Here is a 14,995-nt window from a genome sequence, read left to right on the forward strand (position 1 = left end):
CTGCTACTGCTTTAACAACTGGTTTATTTATTTTTCTACTGATTCAACAGTGACATGTGCAAGTTGTATGTATTTGCTCTTCAGAATGACATGTTTAGGATCTGCTTTTTTAAACAATAACAATATACTCCTAAGCTGTACTTGTCTCACCACATTATTTGAAAACTCTATGAATTCACAATATCCGGATAACAATCTTCGCTCTGTCCGTTGCTCATGCAACTGCATATTTTTTCAACATTAGTGCATTAGGACTAATGGATATGAGTTATATTATGGTTTCATTTCCAGGATCTCCGTCCCCAAAGAGAAATAATAAAACAGCCACGCATTGAAAAGTGGATAGAGATTCTCGACTGTGAGAAAAAGCTTATCTGTAATGCTGTAGTGCTGCCCTTATACAAAAAGACCCTCAAAACTTCAGGTTATATATTCAAGGGATAGTGTCATGCCCTGGCTCAAGGACGGACAACAAAAGGAGACCACACATGATTCATTTCCAATTAAAGTACATTTATTTAAAAAAAACTAAGTAAATTGTGAAGTCAGTTAATCAGTAATGTGTGAAGTTAGTAGGTGTGTGAACATGCATCAGTATATAAAACAAAGCAGGTCGTTTGTGACCCTGACCATAGCTGTTTCAGTGCTGTGGGCGTAACGGAAACCGGACTGGAATTTCTCAAAGAGGCCGTTTAGTTGGAGATGGTCCTGCAAATACAATGATGTCTACCAGCATGTCATGCACTCACTGGCTGTGGTACAACAATTAGTTTGTACAGAATGGGAAAGACAACAGCATTCACCAAACTCAAGACCCATCTCAGTGAGCTCAAAGATCTGGCCCATTTTGGACTCTCTGCCAGCTTGGAAGAGTCTTTGCCAGTCGCAAGAGAATTTGCGCTTCTGCTATATGGGAAAAAGGAAATTGGACTGATGTGCACAAACTTGGATGAACTGAGGTTCATAATTACATCAACAACAGATGCAGCCTCGGAGAATCTGCCGCCAACAGAGGATGCATTTCAACAACATGTAATAGCCCGAACCCAAATCCTTGTTATGGAGTCCTGTTGGCAGGGGGTGGATTGTCAGAGATGGGGCCATTCAACCAGTGCTATTACAAAAACCCCAGCACCTACAGAAGTGAGAGACATTACTCACTTGTATTGCAAAGTGTGGAGAGAGTGGAAAGTACCAGTGCCTCTCTGTCGGCCTTCCCTGTACGGAGTTCTGCACCTGCTGTGCAGAATGTCAAAATGTGTCCCCTAACGTTTCTGAGGAACCTGACATTTAACATTATATTCTAGTATCTATATACTTGACCTCACACAGAATTATTTGATGAATTGTATACTGTACTTTGAATTAAGGTTCCAGTTTCAATAAAACCTGTACTATTTACACCTATGTTTTAGAGGCTTGCAATTTAGAACTAATACACTTTATTGTATTGGGTTACTCTTATTCTGACTATTTGGTGATGTAGTTCAGCCACCTGGTATTTCCCTCTCCAAATATGATGACCATCAGAGTGAGCATTCTTAACTTATAGGCTATTATGCCACTTATCCCCCATTCGGAATGTGACTGTATCAGAGAAGAGGTAGGCCTATGTCTAAAGAAATCTCATTTGCAATAGAACTGTACCAGATATGTCCATACAACTACTGGTTAGTGTTCAATAGCACCCTAGACAATTCAGTAATGGTAAATATAATGTATAATGCCCTTTATTGTTTTATGTTTCATGTGGAACCTATATGCTGCAGGTCTCCCTTGAAAAAGAGATCTATGATCTCAATGGGACCAATCTGGTTAAATAAAGGTTTGAAATGAAATGAAATGAATGGTATATTTTTTAGGGATTTCTGTTTTTCTGATAAATGAGTGAAAAGTGATGGAGTCCTATGTTCCTATCACCAAAAAGTGCAATTTCCGTCTAAACTAAAGCTAAGTTTACAGGACTATAATTCAGTATTTTTTTAGTTAAATCATTTTATTTATTTGTGTCTGCTTCTGAGAAGCTAGTGTATAAGTTATACAGTTATTGCTGCAAGAAAATTACAATAAAATGACTGTTTAATCTTCACATCTTGTATTCATGTCTATAATTTTGAGCACCAAATTATTGAGAAGTATCGATAAGAGTATCGAAAAATACCGACGATACCCATCCGTAGTCATGACTGTTACCGCCGGTAATTTACTCCCATTTTATTTACTGTTTACAGGTCAAAGATATAACTGAAGTGTGACACCGTAAATCATCTTAAATACCCTTATATGCGGGTCCAGTTCCTAAGATACAAAAAAGTTTAGTTTTATTGTTGACACTAAGCAAATTGTGTGTGCTGTAACTCATGACCAGTATTGACAGTTCACAAATGTTTGCTTCCTGTAAATGGTCTACTTTGGCCCTAGACAAAATCAAACAGCCTGGCTGGTTAAAGGGCAGTATTACAGAACACAACTCCAGTTACACTGATCACCCAATTTATTTTTGAAAAAGGTACAGCCCAAGCATCCTGATATCAACCTAGAAGACGATGCTTAAAATCTGCATAATATCCTCAAAAGACATATAAAGTGAAGCAATATAAACACCCGTGAAATCTAATGAAATAGCTCTACAATGCTTAGATGTAAAGCTCACAAGGTTCTGTTTAACTGAATAAAGCAGAGCATGTGTAGTCCATGTTATTACTAGCTTATTATAATTCACAGTTTAATTTGTATAGTTATAAAATAACAAACGTTTTTAACTCTGAACCTACACGTTTATGCTAATAGCTAGTTATATACCGTTAGCCAAAAAGTGTGTGTGTGTGTGTGTGTGTGTGTGTGTGTGTGTGTGTGTGTGTGTGTGTGTGTGTGTGTGTGTGTGTGTGTGTGTGTGTGTGTGTGTGTGTGTGTGTGTGTGTGTGTGTGTGTGTGTGTGTGTGTGTGTGTGTGTGTGTGTGTGTGTGTGTGTGTGTGTGTGTGTGTGTGGGTGGGTGGTTGAGTGGTTGAGTGGGTGGTTTTGTTGTGTGTAAGAAGAAGGGGTGGGATTCTCTATCAGGGGCTATTTAACATGAGGGTGACTCAGGATCATTGCAGTCAGTCATGGGTCGTCCAGGGATTCAGATGTGGGGGCGGACACTGTGTGTCTTCTTGAGCTGGATGTGTGTGGGTCCAGCAGTGGCAGGACCGTAAGTACTGTCTGATTCCAAAATGAGTGTTGGTTAAAGACTTTCTTCATAAGTCAAGAGAGCTTATCCATTTCAGACTCAGTGAGATATCTACTGTGTGTGTGTGTGTGTGTGTGTGTGTGTGTGTGTGTGTGTGTGTGTGTGTGTGTGTGTGTGTGTGTGTGTGTGTGTGTGTGTGTGTGTGTGTGTGTGTGTGTGTGTGTGTGTGTGTGTGTGTGTGTGTGTGTGTGTGTGTGTGTGTGTGTGTGTGTGTGTGTGTGTGTGTGTTTCTGTGGTTGTAGGCAGTACATGGTAGCCATTCCTGCAGTTCTTGAAGCTGGAGCTGAGACCAAATTCTGTGCGAGTCTCCTGCAGCCCAACGAGACTCTTGTGATGACCGTCACTCTGATGTCGGAAGAGACGAATACAACCCTCATCCAGGAGACGTCCAGTGAAGACTTTCATATCTGCACTCAGTTCACGGTCAGCTCTCCAGATTTGATTCATATGTACAATGTAAAAAGGTTGTCTTTAGAATGCTAAATGTTTTGTTGTGGAGTCTAAATTAGCTTTCATCCTTCATACAGTTATACATTATACACTGACACACACTCACAGATTTGTAACACAAAGTAAACTATATAAAAAGCAAAAATGGGCTTAAATGAGTGTGTGCAATTCGATTTTGACAGGATAACAACTGGTGACTTCTAGAATTGTGTGAGTCACATTCTGTTTTTAGACTTCTCTGTTTCAGTGTGTGTACTCTGTATAAATGCTCTGTAGTTGATCTGACTGAAATTGTGATTTTAAATCTCAAAACCGCTACAGTATCTGTCAGGCAGAAACTTGGGACAAGTAATTTGACTGAAACCTTAAAGAGCCTGTGACACCATCCCAACAACTGTTGTGCAATGAAATATTGGGCTACTAGTAATCTCGAACCGTCAGTTTAAAAAAGAAAAAGCGATACCGTTTCGTTAAATATCAATAATTTCGAACATCGCGGGGAAATTCCTTCACTCATTTTGAAGTTTTGGGGGAAGCCGGAAGTGACGTCAATGCGGGAACGCTTCGAGAGCCAAACACGGACAAAGTGTGTTGTGTCATGCGTAGAAATGGTGAATTACTGAGATTAGGCACGTTAATAACGTTTTAATGAAGTTGACTACAGTATATTCATATTTGTCAGTGCTTTCATGTCAATTCGGCGACATAAACATAAATGATCGTGGTGAAGATGATGATTACATTAGGATTAAAAATCGGGAGTGAGAGCTGCTGAATTTCCTCCCGTCGGATGTGATATAAAAACAAAATTAACAAATCGATTATTTTTGTGGTTATAAACTCAAGTGGATGAAACTACATTTATTAGTGCTTTCATGTCAATTCGGCGAACATATGATACATTAAATGATGAGTGAGGATGATGATTAAAAATTGTTTGTTTGAGCCGGTCTGCATTTACTGATGAGAAAACAAACCGATGCTTTTTGTAGTTGTAGTACACCAACGTGGATTAAACGTGTGGTTTTTTACCACAATGTTGGGGAAATTAATGGATAAAATGCACGGATTATTATTATTATTCCCACTCCGATCGGGACACTAGGTCCACCGTTTCCCCGCAGCGAGGCTCCCCCCGTTGACAGTTTACGTGGGCTGGGTGCAGTGGTGGACTGGCCATCGGGACGAATCCCGATGGGCCGGTACCGAAGTGGGCCGGTCGGATAAGTAACTAGCACATCCCCCATAGGCGGCGCGTGAGGCTCAGGTTTGAGAAGGCTAAATAACTTCTTTTACCTGACGCTGCCCGCCTCCGGCGTCTATAGAAAAGAGATCCACTCAGTGTGCGGAGTTTAAATCTCTCAAGTCATATTACAGGATAAAGGAAATACAGTTTAAACTGCCATGCAGAGAAGACGCCGACGTGTCGCACTTATCATTCATATTACATCATCAATCAGATCATCGATCATATAATATCATAATATATCATATATTTCCTTATCTGAGTAAGCTTCTCCAGCCTCATCTGGCCGTGCAACACTCACAGTGTCACAGACTGTATGCAGAAGTATTATTTAACACATTATGTTGACGAAACACTCGAGACAAATGTAATTAAAGTCAGATCCACCCGTGTCTTAGACGTGAACGCGCTCTCAGCTGGAGAGAGAAACCCTGGCTTGATTTACCGAGTTGATAACCAGCGTCGTAGGACCGCTTAGCGAGATCTCGTTTGTTAGTTTGTTGTTAGTTTGTTTGTTACTCAAACATATCCAGGGTCTGTTGAACTGGCTTCGTAGTACAGGGCACAGGTGGCTAGCAGCGCTAATGTCAAAGACACAGACATTATACATTATATTTGTATTTTACATCCCCCGCTCCCCCCGTTGACAATTTACTAGCGGTACCGAAGTGGGCCGGTCGAGAGTCCCGGGATGATTTTTAGTCCCATTCCACCACTGGCTACATGACCATATGATCGCCCATATTGACGCACCTCATTCCTAAACTTCTAACAGATACAACATAAACCGATCCTTCAGCCTCATATGAGCTCTCAGACACGTTCAACATTAACCTGTCATCGCTGTCTGAGCTTGCTGCTGTGTGCGCTGTCGTGCGTTTACATCTGACTGTATATATATAAAGGTTTACATGCAGATGCTGGGATCCTGGACGGTGCAGCTGGAGCGCTGTGCCCGCAATGACGTCACCCATCATTTGGCGGGACTTGAAGAATCCGCGAGAAGATCCAGAAAATTGTCAACATTGAAGGCAGATTAATGGTTATCAAAGTACAAATATCCAAAATCAGTTCAGTAACGGTTTTCAAGGGGACAATATGTACTCAAATTGATGGGTTTGGATGATCGGGGAAAACCGTGTCACAGGCTCTTTAAAACTGAACTAACTGACTGCTAGGGTTAACTTTGATTTAAACATTTGTAGAATACTAAGAGCTTTATTGACTAGGTGTAACTGTATTAAGGGTTACAATCATAACTTTATAACTTAGGGTTTAATGTAATTGTAAAACCATTGGGCCACTGAAAAGACAATAACAACTCAGGAGGGAGCTAGTCTCGATTTCCTTTTGAGGGCCACCAGCTGCAGAGAGTTAACTAATTAAAGGGACGTGGCCCCACAGCTGTGAGAACTCAGCAAGCAGGTGTCCATTTTAGGTAGCACTTTCCTGGAGCGTCAGACAGACGAAGACTGACAAAGACATTACAGTCCTGCGGGAGTAAGACTGACAAAGACAAAGGAGTCCTGCTGGATAGTGATGGCAAAATGAAGCTTTGAATGAAGCGTCGAACCACTTGGACAATTGTGTCGGAAATAGGTTCATTTCTCGAAGCTTCAGTTACAGCGACCTCTCCTGGCGAAGTGCAAGGCTGCAGTGGGTTTAACGTATCTGTGCCTTGAAAAATATTCGATGCACACACACACTAAGACTGAATATCATGTTCTATTTGCAATTAAAGATTGATATTTGTGTGTATTGGGTTATTGAGAAGAGACGAGAGAGTGCTAGACATGTTTTTGGGGCGGAGAGGGCCTTTTATCAGTCATTCAAGTATTAAAGTTGAAAAGCAATGATTAAAAGTGTAACTATTCCGGGCTTTGAACCAGCTGCGCGGAGGACATCGCTGCATCCTGGCCGCCGGCTCTATCCACTGGGCTATCTATTCCTTAGACCATTCAAGTGTTTTTATATTACTCATTTTCTTTTTGTTCACAGCTTCTCCACATTTTGAAGTGTTTCCCGAGCCATAACGACCTATCTTTCTTCCTGGCTTGCTCTTTAATGATCCAATTCAAATGCAATGCCAACAACAACTCAACAACCCACACATTGCGCATTGTTTAGAGCGGTTATAAAGTGTTGAAGCGCTCAAATTTGAAACTGTTTCAACCTGTCACCTGTCAGAATCGAGACGAGGCAGTGCATTGAATCGCGTGAATGGACCGTGAACCAGTCAAGTGATTCATTCAGGAAATGAAGCAGTTGCTGGTTCGGACGTCACATGTCACGTGATTTGAAGCAGTTGCTGCTTCGGACGTCACATGTCACGTGATTTGAAGCAAGCTTTGAAGCACTGCTTCTATGAAATAGGAAGTCCAGGGTTGAAGCTCCGTTCGAAGCTTCAGTGTCAAACTGCCATCACTACTGCTGGAGTCACGAGGGTGGCAAATCCTACTTTGATTGAGCTAAGTATCGCTGGTGTTTTATTTTATTCGGTTGTTTAGTAGTGATGGCGAGATGAAGCCTTATGAAGCTTTGAAGCTTTCCAGCCAATTGGTTCGCAAAAGGGTTCATCTCATGAGGCTTCATCATGGGCTTCATTTGAACACAAACCCCCCCTGTTGGTCAAAGTGTGTAAAACAGGCAGATTGGACATCTCAACAGTGTGCTCTATCTCATACCGAGTTCCCAATGAGTAAAGCCTTAGAATAACTCTAAACAACGAACATTAAATCATATTTTCATGTTAACAATATTGTTTGTATTACAGTTGAATGATTGTGATTGAAAATCCAAAGGACGCTGGTAAACATTGCAAAGAGGGATTTATATTCCTTAATAATATTCGTAAACTTAACCATGTTGTAGCCTGAGAAAGGCTAAACCATATCAAAGAATACATTTATTAACTACATTATCTCATTTAGCTGTAGCTTTTATAAACAACAAAACATACATATTGTTCAGTCGTTGAACCAGGGACCCTACGGTCATGAGTCAACTGCTTTCAGGCTGAGCTACAGCACACACGCTGAATCTCCTTGAAAACACTGTAAGATATGTATTCCTGTATTTATTGATGTTTTTATTCCGACATTTATTTATGCTTGTATCTATTTATAGCCTACTTATGACATGTTCCGACCTCTATATGAGTGAGGGTCTGAGCTCTCTTGATTCCATCGTGTCATCGGGCCCGGGTACAGGAGGGGTAATATGGTTCTTAGTATACATCCATGGGTATTATGAGCGTTGTGGTTCAACGGTTCAACCGATCTGAATCGCTTCCTGAAGCAGTCACGTGGTATCGACAGGCAGCGAGGCTTCGTTTGTCATCGATGACGTCACTGGCCCAAAACGATACAAGCCTCGGTACATGCTTCACAAAAAGCTTTGGGGATTACTCGACACACGCTCCGAAGCCTCGGCGCAATACATAACATCACTATTGTTAAGCCCCTGTTTATGTATCTTCTCGCAATTATCACTGGCCCCGCGTATCTCGTAATCGATATAACCGGCCTGCTCTCGTCTATCCCACATGCTCCACTGACATCCAACATCTAGTTTCAGGCGGCCTGTGGAACTGCCAGTCAGCTGTTCCTAAGGCTGACTTAATCTCTGGCTACGCTTCCCTGCAGTCTCTGGATTTCCTTGCTCTCACTGAGACGTGGATTACTCCATCCAACACATCCACCCCAGCAGCTCTCTCCACAGCATATTCCTTCTCCCATACACCCATACCCACTGGCAGAGGAGGTGGCACTGGTCTCCTGCTCTCTCCCAAATGGAGCTTTTCCCTCTTCAAGCTACCTAACTTCGCTCCTTCCACCTTTGAATTCCATGCCGTCACAGTAACCCATCCTATACAATTAACCATTGTTGTTCTCTACCGTCCACCAGGCGCCTTGGGGGACTTCTTGGAGGAATTAGATAATCTCCTCTCACACATCCCTGAAAATGGCCCTCCCGCTGTACTTCTCGGAGACTTCAACCTCCAGACAGGGAAGATAGACGAACTAACATCTCTGTTAACCGCCTTTGCTTTCTCACTGTCTCCATCCCCACCAACTCATAAAGCTGGCAATGTCCTTGATCTCATATTCTCAAGGAACTGCACTACTTCTGTAAACCCGCTCCACACATCCGATCACTTCTTCATTTCATTCTCTCTACCCCTTTCCAAACATAACAAACTAATCTCTTCTCATCCTGCACCTGTCCGCCTTCCTCTGACTCGTTCCAACTCCTACCTCCAAACTCTGCTGCAGAAACTCTCCTCTCTACTCTCTCATCCTCTCTGGACTCTCTCTGTCCTCTCACATCTCGGCAGGCTCGTCAGTCCCCTCCTGCTCCCTGGCTAAATGACGCACTGCGTGCTAATAGAACCGTCCTTCGGGCAGCAGAGCGGAAACGGTGGAAATCCAAACACCATGACGACCTCCTAACCTATCAGGCTCTCCTCTCTTCTTTCTCTGCTTCGATCTCTCAGGCAAAAAGCACTTTCTTTCAAGATAAGATCCAATCTTCCTATTCCAATCCTAAAAAACTATTTTCCATCTTCTCCACCCTCTTGGACCCCCCTAAAGCCCCTTCCCCCTCCTCCCTTCTGTCAAGCGACTTTGTTAACCACTTTGAAAAAAAGGTTGATGATATTCGCTCTTCTTTTTCTGACTCACCTTTACTCACCGCTGGGTCACCAGACCCTCCTTTCACCCACACACTGACCTCCTTTTCCCCTCGCTCTCCAAGTGAGGTTCTTACCCTCATTACCTCTGCCCGCCCTACCACCTGTCCTCTGGACCCTATCCCTTCAAACCTCCTTCAGACTATCGCTCCTGATATTCTACCATTTCTCACCCATTTCATCAACACTTCTCTAACTTCTGGTCACTTTCCAAACAGTCTCAAGGAGGCAAGAGTAAACCCTCTCCTAAAGAAACCCACTCTCAACCCGTCTGATGTTATAAACTACAGGCCTGTCTCTCTCCTCCCGTTCCTGTCTAAAACACTTGAACGCGCTGTCTTCAAATAACTCTCCTGTTATCTCCATCAGAACAACCTTCTGGATCCGCACCAGTCTGGTTTCAAGGCAGGTCACTCCACAGAAACTGCCCTCCTTGCTGTCACTGAGGAACTGCACACGGCTAAAGCAGCCTCCATCTCCTCTGTCATCATCCTGTTGGACCTGTCTGCTGCATTCAACACGGTGAACCATCAGATCCTCCTTCACACTCTTCAAGAACTTGGAGTTTCAGGCTCTGCACTTTCCCTCCTCACCTCATACCTCAAAGACCGCACCTACAGGGTTACTTGGAGAGGGTCGGAGTCCGACCCTTGTAAATTAACTACAGGGGTCCCTCAGGGCTCTGTTCTTGGTCCCCTCCTCTTCTCCTTGTACACAAACTCGCTCGGATCTGTCATTAGCCCGCATGGTTTTTCATACCACTGCTACGCTGACGACACCCAATTAATTCTGTCCTTTCCTCGCTCAGAGACCCAGGTCGTCGCACGCATCTCTGCTTGTCTAGCTGACATCTCTCGGTGGATGTCTGCTCATCACCTCAAGCTCATCTTTGACAAGACTGAACTGCTTTTCCTTCCGGGAAAAGATTGTTCCACTCTTGACCTAACAATCAACATCGGCACCTCTGTTGTTTCCCCGACTCAGACTGCAAGGAATCTGGGCGTGATCCTAGATAACAACCTGTCCTTCACTGCAAACATCGCTGCTACAACCCGCTGCTGCAGATACACGCTTTACAACATTAGGAGGATACGTCCCCAGCTGACCCAGAAAGCGACGCAGGTTCTGGTCCAGGCTCTCGTCATCTCACGCCTAGACTACTGCAACTCCCTCCTGGCTGGTCTACCTGCATGTGCCATCCGACCTCTGCAGCTCATCCAGAATGCAGCGGCTCGTCTGGTCTTCAACCTTCCTAAATTCTCCCACACCACGCCGCTCCTCCGCTCCCTCCACTGGCTTCCGGTAACTGCTAGAATCCACTTCAAGACAATGGTACTTGCGTACCATGCTGCGAATGGATCTGGCCCTTCCTACATCCAGGACATGGTTAAACCGTAAACCCCAGCACGTGCACTACGCTCTGCATCAGCCGAACGACTCGCTGCACCCTCGCTGCGAAGGGGACCCAAGTTCCCATCAGCAAAAACACGTGGGTTTGCTATCCTGGCTCCAAAATGGTGGAATGAGCTCCCCATTGACATCAGGACAGCAGATAGCTTACACACCTTCCGGCGCAGACTGAAAACTCATCTCTTTCGACTCCACTTCGAGCGATAGAACTATTAACAAAGCACTTATATACTAATAAAGGACTGGCTTACCTAAAGCCAGTTGAGTAGCACTTGAAATGTTTTTGCTCTATGAAACCTGATGTACTTATATGATTCTGTTTTCTTCAAGTTTGTATTTTGTTGGTCGAACACACTTATTGTAAGTCGCTTTGGATAAAAGCGTCAGCTAAATGCAATGTAATAATGTAATGTAAAAATGACTAACGCTTTTGTAACACAGAATACATTTTTGCTATTAGCTTTTTTCAAAGATCAAGTGAGATCAAGTAAGTTAAGTTCTCATACATTTTTTCTCAGTAAGAGGTAGAATAGTACAACATAGAATATAATATAATTCCTTTATTATCATTGCAACAGGTACAATTCAATCGTTTGAAGGCTCCCTTTGTGTCTACATTATATTTTCTGTCACAGACTCCTTCAGTGGAAGATGATGTGGTGCAGGAGTTCCAGGTGGAAGTACGAGGCGACACATTTTACTCAAAAGAAGTCAGGAAAGTCATGATCAGAAGCTATCAACCAATGACGTTTATCCAAACAGATAAACCAATCTACCTTCCTGGACAAACAGGTAACGTTGAGCGAATGATATATGATGTTGTGAACTGTTGGTACCCGGGTTCCCCTTTACAATCAATAGCATGCAGCAAGGAGTAAACAATTCATTTGTATAAGACATGTCCCGCCCCTTAGCCTGTCACGTACAATGTGTTGGAGTGCTAGCCAATAGAAGAGTGAGTGTTACATTTACCCAATACCGTACTACCATATTTGAGAATAAAATGTGTGTGTACCCCAGTATAAGAACACACAGTATGGGTAAAAGTGACTGAAGCCCAGAGACAACATGTGAGTCTGGTAAAGTATCATTGGCACATTTCCCTAACTTAGCTTAACATGAAAAACATTTTGGTTGCATACATGGAAAAAGAAGAGGATAAGGGCCACATTTGATTTTTTTTTAATATCTGTCCAAAAGCTTGCACAAAACAAAAAAGATGTCCCTACTCCACTCCCGTAAAAAAGATAACTTAACATAAATATGAAAAAAAGAACGTTAACAAGGAAACATTAGCTTATATAAAACTAAAATGTGTTTAGAACTAAAAATGTTATGTTGGCATTTATAATAAAGTATGCGTCCCTACATTCTGGATATCACAGTAATATAACACGTTAATTCAAATAGCTAGTTATATACCGTTAGCCAAAAAGGGAGGTTTACTTTTTGGGAAATAGTTTTTTCACTGATTATAATTAGACATGTTGCCAGACAGAGGAAATACTGTACATGTCAAAAGAAAATGATCTAATATTCTTAATTGTACATTTCAAGTTCATTACATAATGTTTTGAGTTGACAGAAGATCAGTTTCACAACCCTTTTAGGATGTGAAACACTGTTGTAGGAGAGCTGTAAAAGCTTCATGTAATCTTTCTGCATTTTTTATCAGTGAAATTCAGAGTCATCTCACTGGACACCAAGATGAGACCTGCCCAACAGATGGTGAGTGTTTGAAAAATCGTTCCTTATATCTCTTTCATGAAACACATTTTTAGTGATTACGTTAAATGTGCGGGTTTTTATTTGTGCCACATTTGGAACATTTTGTTACGCATAATCCTATTTGAATTGGTGATGACAGTGAAACTATTACTGTGACTGTCTTTGAGCACTGAATGATGAAAACAGCTGATCCTTTAACAATTATTTTTCCTTTTTGCAGTATAATACCATCGAAATTGAGGTAAGAATACAAATATACATGAATAAATATAGAAATAATATACATGAACTGGTAATATAGTCTGAAGGTGACAAGTTTGATTATTTAGGAACACTTTAAAGCAAGATGGTCGAGTTTACTGATTTCTCTTTTAGACCAGTGGTTCTCAAATGGGGGTATGCGGACCCCTAGGGGTACGTTGGAGTACTGCAGGGGGTACGTGAGATTTATTTTATGTTAATGAAAAAAAAAACGTAAGTAATGCATTTAAACAAACTACTAATAGTAGATTAACTACTTTCTTCAAAAGTTTACAATAATTCTGGATAATAAAATGGGAACAATAAACGGGGTGCTCTCTTTTCCTCTCCCTTTCCTGACAGCTCGTCAGGCTCGTGCAGCTCGCTGAACCTGTAATAAGTGACCCGACAGTAAAGAATAAATATATATGTATAACTAGTTTAGCTTGTTCCAGAGTAGATAAACTAGCTAAGTGTGTTAGGTCTAACTCTTAGTGTATTTTGCTCCGCTCAACGGTCCGTCACAGCGGACAAGCTGTGATCTTGCAGAGCTGCGTGTTCTCCGTCAGCATCTCTCTCTCGCGTCCGGTTAGACTTCACTCACATTTATGTCCAAATCTATCAGATCTAGCTAGTTATAGTTAATGATATGACTGCCTGCTTATCAAAGGACCTAAACAATAAGCGTTGCTTGGCAACGGTGTGTGGCCGCAAAGTATAGCATTATGCATATGTTTATATGAGGGGTCAAAATGCATGCTCATAAAATGCTCATATATCTGTTTCTCTTCATTCCCCACGCCCCAAAATAAATAAATATACTAATTTTAGGAAACGAAGTTTGAGAAGTGTGGGTTTTATATTAACAGAGTTACACATATTTCAAAATGCGAAGTGTAATAACTGCAGTTTGCCTCCCTGTCACTGAGAATGACAAAGTTCCTCAGTGAAGCACAAGCCCATGTTTCTCACTAAATTGTAAGTACAACTTATTAAAAAGATCAGTTCAATGCAACTAATGTCGTCTTAGTGTTATTGCATGATGTTAAAATAGGTTTGCCATGAATTTAGTGATGGATTGGAAACATTTGAAATGTAGCATTTAAGTGTTTCTCAGTTACAAAGTTGTTGTTATAATAAATCAGACACTGATGGTGCAGCGCTGTACTGTACCTCTTTATATAGGCATTTTGTCCTTAACAATTGTTTTGCGCTGATCAGGGGGTAGTTGGCTGCATTTACTTTTCAAAGGGGGTACATTATTGAAAAAAGTTTGAGAACCACTGTTTTAGACAATCAATCTGTAAGCTCAAAGATATAACTGAAGTGTATATCCTCCATATATCAATAAAATGTAGTGTGAACAAAGCTCCACTTACAATTTCAAACTACCTTTATTGTAATTGAAAGACAACATGAGGCTAATTTCCTGTATTTTCAGTTTGAATACCTGCACATACAGTATCGTATATATCTTACAAACATCTTTACTTTACCCGCTTCTCACTCTGAGAATCAACAAGTACAATTCCTCTACCATCTTGTTTGAATGAAAAAAATAAAAAATCAACATTCTAATTTTGTCATTTCTATTCAGTTTTTTCTTGCATCATTTTTATTATTTAAGTGTTTTATGTCTTGTATACATATTTATGTTGCATTGTTGGAGGAGCCGGGGAATTAAGATTTTCATTGTCATACACTGTAGCTGACCCTGTAGATGACATAAAACCTTTGAATCTTAAATCCTGAATGTTGTTCCAATTTACCCTTTTCTGCATAGGATGCTAACAGGAACAAGATTGGACAGTGGCTTAATGAAACATCTGATAGTAAAATATTGCAGCTTTCTTATGCCTTGAACTCTGAGGCTCGTGAAGGATCCTACCAAGTTACTGTGTCGACTGGGTCTAATAAAATATATCACAGCTTCAAAGTGGAGAAATATGGTAAGGTATGTTTTAAGCCATCGAACACAATCCATTAGTAATGAAGCAAGAATGC

The 14,995-nt window shown here is 41.5% G+C and overlaps 1 protein-coding gene across 1 annotated transcript in view; it reads left to right on the forward strand.

Moving 5' to 3' along the window:
- The first annotated feature begins 3,088 nt into the window (after positions 1-3,088).
- LOC117457673 (alpha-2-macroglobulin-like) overlaps positions 3,089-14,995 on the forward strand; it is a 28,525-nt gene continuing 16,618 nt past the window's right edge. Inside the window, exons 1-6 of the mRNA XM_034097871.1 lie at positions 3,089-3,188; positions 3,470-3,650; positions 11,659-11,815; positions 12,699-12,751; positions 12,972-12,992; positions 14,775-14,940. Of these exons, the coding sequence (XP_033953762.1) occupies positions 3,103-3,188; positions 3,470-3,650; positions 11,659-11,815; positions 12,699-12,751; positions 12,972-12,992; positions 14,775-14,940 (664 nt within the window). The 5' untranslated portion in view covers positions 3,089-3,102. The remainder of the gene's footprint in view (positions 3,189-3,469; positions 3,651-11,658; positions 11,816-12,698; positions 12,752-12,971; positions 12,993-14,774; positions 14,941-14,995) is intronic.

Source organism: Pseudochaenichthys georgianus, chromosome 13, assembly GCF_902827115.2.
Source record: "Pseudochaenichthys georgianus chromosome 13, fPseGeo1.2, whole genome shotgun sequence".
Taxonomy (NCBI): domain Eukaryota; kingdom Metazoa; phylum Chordata; class Actinopteri; order Perciformes; family Channichthyidae; genus Pseudochaenichthys; species Pseudochaenichthys georgianus.